Source organism: Taudactylus pleione, unplaced genomic scaffold, assembly GCF_031769625.1.
Source record: "Taudactylus pleione unplaced genomic scaffold, aTauple2 ptg000095l, whole genome shotgun sequence".
Taxonomy (NCBI): domain Eukaryota; kingdom Metazoa; phylum Chordata; class Amphibia; order Anura; family Myobatrachidae; genus Taudactylus; species Taudactylus pleione.
The window spans coordinates 16,096,167-16,104,935 of record NW_028284497.1 but is presented as its reverse complement, the minus strand read 5'-3'; the positions used below and the strand labels follow the sequence as shown (position 1 = coordinate 16,104,935).

Here is an 8,769-nt window from a genome sequence, read left to right as displayed (position 1 = left end):
CCATGCACAGATTTATGTAAATAAATGATGCGGGGCCCTAAGTTTGATGAGGCCACCGCTGGAGATTTGTGATCCCAAACATGAGGCAATTCCCAATGACTGTGGCAGCTACAGAGCCATTTCTCAACTTAATGTAGATATTAACTGTTTGTAAAGATCCATGCTAACAGATTGGGCTATGTAATTATAATAAATTAATTATTCTAATTAATGAAAACAGTTTTATCCTGACCAGATTGGAATCTGACAGGCCTCTGAAAATACTAGAACTTATTGTCCTAATTTTTTTATCAACAAGTAAAAACTTTACACTGTAATGCTTGACGCTGAGGCAGATACATATTTTTTAATAGAGTGGCCTTACCTTTTACGCAAATGTCTATGAAGATGGCCCTCAAAGGAGGAGGTACTTAGATCTAAAAGAGAGGGGAAGGAAGAGCAAGAAACAGAGGCAGACACAGAAGGGCAGGAAAGCGAGAGGGGGGAAAGGGCAAGACAGAGGAGGAGTGAAGTGTATGCAAAAGAGAGACAGTAGAGGAAGAGAAAGAATGGAACAGAGAAAGGGAAGGGTGCCTGATGGAGAAACAGAAAAGGACAGATGAGGGGGAAGAGATGGAGTAAGAGCGGGGCTGTGAGTAAAGGAAAAAGAGGAGGGGAAGCGCTGAGGACAGAGAGTAGGTAAAAAAGAGCCAGAAGAAAAGAGAGCAAAAAAACAAAACTAAAACCCAGGGCGCACCGGGAACAAGCGCTATTTTCACGTATAATAGATTTCAATGTAAAATAGACGTTATTAACAAAAAACTTCGTAAACATTTTGTGATGGGTATAATAATACATGGATTTATTACTTGAACATATGTCATAAAGTTATGAAAGTACAGTATTAAATGAAATAAAATAAAAAATATGACAAACCACATACACTATATATATATATATATATATATATATATATATATATATATATATATATATAATTCTATTCAGTGGTTAAATCATCAATAGATCCTCCAATACTTTTAAACGCCTTAAGGAAAGCGGGAAGAGAGAAAGTCATTACGAATGCTGGTTTCTTTGGACATTCAGCGTCAGTGGGATCTCTGACATCAACACCTAAATGGAGTTTCAGAGTGAGGGAAGATAATTAAATAGATGCATGTATAATACAGAGAAGAATAAATAGTTCTAAAATAATTTACAAAAAGAAACGAGGCAAAGAAAAAAAAAAACTAGACAGAAAATAACAAAGCTTACTTCATACCCATTCCCTCATACCCACTGCATTTTCATCAAGGTAAATGAAAGACACTCACTCTCAGGAGGTGCTCTCTGTAATTGACATCATCTTCATTCACCTCTTGGGCTGGACATACCAGGAGGTAGCGTCTATATACAGTGATAGTCTCTTCCAAATCATAGAGCATACAAGGGTCCAGAGACAGTGCATTAATACGGCTGACCAAGTACTCCTTATAATGAGATCTGGGAGAGATAGAATACATGACTGAGGTAATTTCTAATTGGACATATTTTAATATGTGTGCCAGTATGCAATGATGGATTCACCATCCCACATAAATCACCTCCTTGCCAGCCAGATGTACAAGTCACACATATAATGGGGGCATAAAGGCTGTTTGCCGTAGAGGCGTTGTGCATATGTTCGAAGTGCATATTTCAAAGTGTTTTTGGAATTCCAGCAACATTTCAATGAGTATAATAATACATGGATTTTATTCTCAATAGCTAACATCTGCAGATTAAATAAAGTCATGTTTGAAGGCATGACTTTATTTAAGCTTACAGAGACATAGTAAACTGCTTTGTTTGTTTGTTTATTTAGCCTTTTATTGCTAGCAATTCTAATGGTTGTATATGGGCGGTTGTTAGCTCTCATTGGCAGCACATGCCTGTTTATCCTTACTTAAAGATCATTTCATAGGCTGTTTGCCATAGAGGCTGTGTGCATAGGTTTTGAAATTAAAGGAAAATGTTGGCATTACACTGGCATTATTCCAAAGGAAATCAGAAGGAGAACATTCTATCAGCCATCTCTGCGTCAGGACAACTTTGAAGCATAAATTGTGAGTTAACTGACTCTCCAAAACAAACACCTGCTGTCTGCATAACCCGATCACTCCACACTGAACCCCTTGCTCGGACACTGCAAGAACTTATCACCTTGCTTGAAAATATTTGTTCTGCCTTTTTGTTTTCATATACATAAGACGGCATAGCTGTACCAATGTCAATCTGCATTTATGCCCGTTAGCCCTGTCTGAATTACCATTGCTTTTTAGTCTTGCCTCACATCCTCTCACTCTAACACTGTAACCCTGGCATTCCAAATGCACCAGATACCTGCAAAAAAGTTCACGAACTGCCGAGCAACAGTATAGGAAATCGCGGTCTAAGACAGACTTCCTCCATTTTAAATTTATGCTGTCATCCTACAGTGCTGCCCTTTCCCTCTACAAACAGTCATATTTCCAGTACCTCATTTCCTCCCAGTCCTCAAACCACCGGCGTCTCTTCGCCACTTTCAACATCCTCTTCTGACAACTCTCTCCCCACCTCATTCTCTGCCCTTGACTTTGCCACTTACTTTACATGTAAAATTGACTCCATACGTCAGGACATTGCATCACACCAGAGCCTCCTTTCACATGCCATCAATCTTGCCTACTCTGCCACTTTTTCTTTCCTTCCACTCCCTGCTTCACCCATTTGAGACTGGCTTCTATCCCCTCCACTGAAAGTGCCCTGACGAAAGTCAGCAATGACCTCCTTGCTGCCAAAGCCAAAGGCCACTACTTTATGCTTATTCTCCTCAACCTCCCTGCTGCTTTTGACACTGTGGACCACCATCTTCTCATACAAATTCTTTTTTCCCTTAGTTCCCCCACTTCCACCAACTGTAGGGGGTATATTTACTAAAGTGCAGGTAAGTGGAGATGTTGCCCATAGCAACCAGATTCTATTATATTATCATCTAGAAGGTGCTAGATAGATGTTAAGTAGAATCTGATTGGTTGCTATGGGCAACATCTCCACTTCTAAAAACCCGCACTTTAGTAAATATACTCCTAGGTGTCCGCCGAGATTCAATCTCCCTTTATATATCCTCTTTAGGTGAACTCATCAGCTCTTCTGGCCACCAATATCATCTCTACGCTGATGATACTCAGATCTACTTTTCCTCCCCCTCCCCCTCCCCCTCTGTTCTCACTCGTGTCTCCAACTGTCTCTCTGCGATCTCTTCCTGGATGTCCCAGTGCTTTCTTAAACTTAACATATGTAACCCTGGTTAAGGGTTATGGAGATCCCTTTAGAATGTAAGCTCTCACGAGCAGGGACCTCTTCCCTCATGTGCTTCTCCTTACACTTTCTTCTACACCTTACTCCTCATAAGGGCACCTAACACGTCTCTGCTAACTCCCTGCTGCTTATTGTGAGTGTTTTAGTCACTATTGCAGCAATGTATATAAATGTCCTTCACTGTACTGTAATTTACTTGTTTTTTGTTGTTCACTTATTAGTTTTATCACCTATATATGGAGCTGATGAACACTTGTGGCGCCTTATAATTAAGGGATAATATTAATAATAATAATAATATGTTATATATATAAAAATATAATTCATGTGGTAAATCATATATTTGCAACCAAGGGAAATTTGTTTGAAGTTCATAAATATATTAAATGTATGTTTTTTTTAAATATTTATACATGAGTTACAATAAACAAACATGTATTTAATAGAATTTGTACAGTGACATGCCATGCATTCTACAACAATGAGTTAATTTGCAGTATGTGGGTTTCTGTGTTGGTTTGAGTTGACAACAGCGCTAGCACAGGCTGCTGGTAGAAGGTGCCAGAAATGGCACAAGCCCACACTGAGGAACCCCTGCTCACATAGGCAAAGTGTGTAGGGGTCAGCGCGAGGCAGATAGCGCGAGCTGCAGGCGGGAAGGAGAGAGGCTCGCGGCCAAAGCAACGGTCGCAAGCCTCTGTAGCCAGGGGTATAAATAGCACGGCTGACGGCTTTGCTGACCAGTCTGCTGATCTCTCCTTCCAGTGCCTGCCCTCCCGTGACCCGGGCAGCCAGTGAGCGGTGATGAGCTGCCAGGCACAGGGGGGCAGAGCCGGAGAGGGAGCTGCCGCAGTAGGAGGTCGGTGGACAGGGGAACTCTCCCTACCTGAGAGGCAGCAGCCGGAGCGGCAGAGCAGCACTCACCAAACTGCTGTCAGTCTGTGTTCAAGGAGAGGGAGTGTGGCCAGCAACTCTCCGAGGCTGAGCAGCGCAGGGAGAGCCGGAGTGAAGGTGAAGCTGCCTGGTTGATGGGTGGTGCCAGGTACAAGGCTGTGAGGGGGCATGTCTGCAGTATAGGAGGCAGAACAGTCAGCGGCAGTTAGCTATAGGACAACCCAGCAGCAGCAGTCATCAGAGGGCATGATGGGAAGCTGAAAGAGCAAGGCTCCTGGTGGATAAGTTAGCAGCAGCAGCGCCCTGCTAACCGTGAGTATCACGCATGGCACTCACATAGACGAACACCAGTGTCAGGCTTACTTGTCCACCCACAGCTCCGATGCAATGAGCTGGGGAAGGGGAGTGACAGTAGGAGTGCCTGACCGCAACCAATTAGAGGGGACTAATAGTTGTTAGGGCAAGAAAGCTCCTGAATTGCAGTACACTCAATAGTAGCTGCCGAAAGAAACACTACAGTATAGTACACGCCTTCCGTATGCATAGAGAGGATGTACAAACTACTTGCCAGGTATTAAAATTAACAAAGACTTTGCCCGAAGAGAAATATATTGCTGGCTGACAAACTCTATAAGACAAGCAACACCCCCATCTAGTGGCAAGCTGGATTAGTTGCTACCTTTTAACAGATCAGTCGGAACCTTCAGGATCTATACTTTTAATATATTGATTGGAGATACAGGACTTGTGATCGTTCAACTAGAACACCGATTTACAGTTAGTAAAACTATATATATATATATATATATGCATATATAAAATACAGCTGCAGTAGTTATGTGTTCTTCTGGTACCAGTGCTACGAATCCTATAAATTGTAATATGTTCTTATTTGACATAATATAGTTACAGGTGTAAGGAATAATTTTGTAAACGGAGAATAATCATCATATTAGTATAGGTATATTTAAAGTAGCTGTAATACTCAGTTATTAGCAACTATATATTAACAATAAATGTTAATTCGTTATGACACAAAACCAGTTGCTACGAAAGCCATTGTCGTGGAATCTGATGATCTATAACAATAAAATTCAAGCTTTAGCATCTGAGGAGCAGTATCCGGATTATAGAGAAAGTGGTATCAAAGGTGTTGAAAATATACATATATGTTGAGTCTATTTCCACATACCTATATTACATTGTGGTAGGGTTTTCCCAAGTAGGCCCACACTATATACTGATACTTGGGTGCAGGCACTGACAGGAAAAAGGTACACCACTTAGAGAGAGGTTAAGGGTGAGTACAGTAGACTTTATGGGTGTTAGTAACCCGGTGTCCCTGTTAGAGAGTAAAGGGGGGTTACACATATCTAAGACTGAGCTGATCATCTTCCCAACCTCCTGCATAAACTCACTTTTCACAATTTAATTATCTATTGACGGCACAACCATTTCCTCTAGCCTCCAGGTGCGCTGTCTTGGAGTGACACTTGACTGATCCTTCAAACCACACATTCAGTACTTTTTGTAGTCCTACCTTATCCATCTCAAAAGTATTTCCAGGATCAGAGGGCTTTGTAAGAGAGCTTCTCATGTTCCTCACCAATTCCTCTCTCATTTATATGTCTGTTCTCATCTCCCTTCACACACCTGCCCGCCCATTTTGCTCTACAAATGCATGCCGCCCCACCAGCCAACTGATTACTTCCTCCCACTCCCGTCTCCAAGATTTTGCCTGTGCTGCTCCCTACCTCTGAAATTCTCTCCCTCAAATTGACTCTCCACTTCTCTACTAACCTACAAACGGGCTCTCAAGTCCCACTTCTTCATCAAAGCCTTCCAACAATCAACATCACCCACTGCTCCATGCTCATTCCTCACTGTCCACCCCACCCATGTCACCCCTGTCTGTCTGCCCCCCTTTAAAATGTAAGCTCTCACGAGCAGGACCCTCTTCCCTCATGTGCTTCTCCTACACTTACTTATATTATTATTTACTCCTAACTCCCTACAATGGCACCTAACACTTGGTTTTTGACGCCCTGCTGCTTATTTAAGTGTTATGATTGGCTAATGCAGCAAAGTTTATAAACCATGTCCTTATCCAGCATTATTTGCAGGGCCGGCTGGCAGGCCCATCACGCCCGGTATGCAGCCGCGTACGGCGCCAAACTATAAGGGTGCAATCTCCTGAGTCCTGCTGCTGTCCCCACCAGGCGCCGGCATCACAGTGAGTCACAATTGACTCATTATATGCCACTGCACAACCAGCCACCAGTGCCGCATCCGCTGCCTGACCACCTCACACTTTGTTGAATGACAGTCGGCACAGCCAGAGGAGGAGGAGTGGCCACTCTCTCTTCTCCTCCCCTCTCCACAGCGCCTCCCCCCAGAGTGACTCAGCTTACCAAAGTCTGTGCTCGGCTGGAGGGGGAGGAGGGGCCGCGCTCTCCTCCCCTCTCTTTAGCTCCTCCCCCCAGTGACTCGGCTTACAGGATCTGTGCCGGCTAGAGGTGGAGGAGAGGCCGCACTCTTCCCTCACAGCTCCTCCCCCAGAGTGACTCGGCTTACAGGATCTGCCTGGCTGGAGGGGGAGGAGGGGCCGTGCTCTCCTCCCCTCAGCTCCTCCCCTTTCCATATTCCCACGCAGGCTTCCTTTCTCTGTTGCTGTGCTTGGGCGCCGGGGATCTGACGTCATGATCTCGTCACCATACCCGGCGTTATGTCCAAGGAGGAGCCCCAATACAAGCGCTGCAGTGCAGTTCTGGGCCCAGGTAAGAAAATTGGCTAAACATTTGTCATGCCCTGGCTGTCACCCTCTCCCTGTCACCAATTGCAGTCAATCTCTTCCTGTCACCCTCTCCCTGTCATCACCCTCTCTCTGACCCATTGACTCTCCCTTTCTCTGTCTCCCTCCCTGTCACCTAGTGCTGTCACCTTTTCCCTGTCATCACTCTCACCCTGCCACCCATTGCTGTCTCCCTCTCTCTGTCACCCACTGCTGTCAACGCTCTCTCTCTGTTACCCATTGCTGTCAATCTCTTCCTGTTACCCTCTCCCTGTCATCACCCCCACCCTGTCACCCATTGCTGTCTCCCTCTCTGTCACCGACTGCCGTCAACCTCTCCCGGCCAACACTCTCTCCCTATCACCCATTGCTGTCAATTTCTTCCTGTCACTCTCTCCCTGTCATCACCCCCACCCTGTCATCCAATGCTGTCTCCCTCTCTCTGTCACCCATTGCTGTCCTCCTCCCTGTCACCCACTTCTGTCTCTGTCACCCATTGCTGTCTCCTTCTCCCTGTAACCCACTGCTGTCTCCCTCGCTCTGTCACCCATTGCTGTCCCCCTCCCTGTCACCCACTTCTGTCTCCGTCACCCACTGCTGTCATTCTCTCCCTGTCACCTAGTGCTGTCACCCTTTCCCTGTCATCACTCTCCCCGTCACCCATTGCTGTCTCCCTCTCTCTGTCACCCATTGCTTTCTCACCTCTCCCTGTCACACATTGATGTCTCCCTCTCTCTGTCACCCATTGCTGTCTCCTTCTCCCTGTCACCCACTGCTGTCTCCCTTTCTCTGTCACCCATTGCTGTCTCCCTGTCACCCACTGCTGTCAACTTCTCCTTGTCAACACTCTCTTCCTGTCACCCATTGCTGTCAATCTCTTCCTGTCACCCTCTCCCTGTCATCACCCCCACCCAGTCACCCATTGCTGTCTCCCCCCTGTCACCCACTTGTGTCTCCCTGTCACGCACTGCTGTCATCCTCTCCCTGTCACCTAGTGCTGTCACCTTTTCCCTGTCATCACTCTCTCTCTGTCACCCATTGCTGTCTCCCTCTCTCTGTCATCCATTGCTATCTCCCTCTCTCTGTCACCCACTGTCGTCACCCATTGCTGTCTCCCTCTCTCTGTCACCAATTGCTATCTCCCTCTCCCTGTCACCCACTGCTGTCATCCTCACCCTGTCATTCACTGCTGTCACCCAATGATTGCAAAATACAAACTATAGCACATATTTACGCGCTACAGACGATGAAGGACTTTTTTTTAAAATGACCGGCTCCTGTAAGATGGCAACGTAAGCATCTCCCCCATGGACAGTAGTGCGGGTCACATGGCGCGCAGTCTGTATACGCATGCACCGTTTACTCAGCTGAAGCCGGAAGTAAATACTGTGGGTGAGTGCAGCTGAGTATGGTGCAAAGGGGTAGCAGGGCCTCAGGAAGCAGCAGCTGCCATCGCTGGAAGAGGATAAGGAGGACCTGAATACGTATCTTAGGGTATAATTGTAGCTTAGCACCCAGGGTGGACCTGCTTTATAGGTGCCCTATACAACTTTATACATTTTCATGTGGGGGCCCGTGTGTGTTGTTAATTATTTTCATGTAGGAGCCACTGTGTGTGTTTTTTTTCATGCAAATTTTATGTGTTTTATTACTTTTTATCTGCAAAGCCTATGTGTTTTATTTTTATGTGGGGACTAATGTGTGTGTTTTTTTTATGTGAAGCCTATGTGTTTTGTTTTTTTCATGTGGGCCCTATGTGGTTTTTT

General features: G+C 45.3%; 1 protein-coding gene across 3 annotated transcripts in view; it reads right to left on the bottom strand.

Moving 5' to 3' along the window:
- Positions 1-824: 824 nt before the first annotated feature.
- Positions 825-8,769, bottom strand: part of LOC148526640 (E3 ubiquitin-protein ligase RNF31-like) — a 63,114-nt gene continuing 55,169 nt past the window's right edge. For all 3 annotated transcript variants that reach the window (XM_088470016.1, XM_088470015.1, XM_088470017.1), the window contains exons 21-22: positions 1,314-1,482; positions 825-1,113 (exon numbers count right to left, since the gene is read on the bottom strand). In XM_088470016.1, the coding sequence (XP_088326142.1) occupies positions 1,057-1,113; positions 1,314-1,482 (226 nt within the window). In that variant the 3' untranslated portion in view covers positions 825-1,056. The remainder of the gene's footprint in view (positions 1,114-1,313; positions 1,483-8,769) is intronic.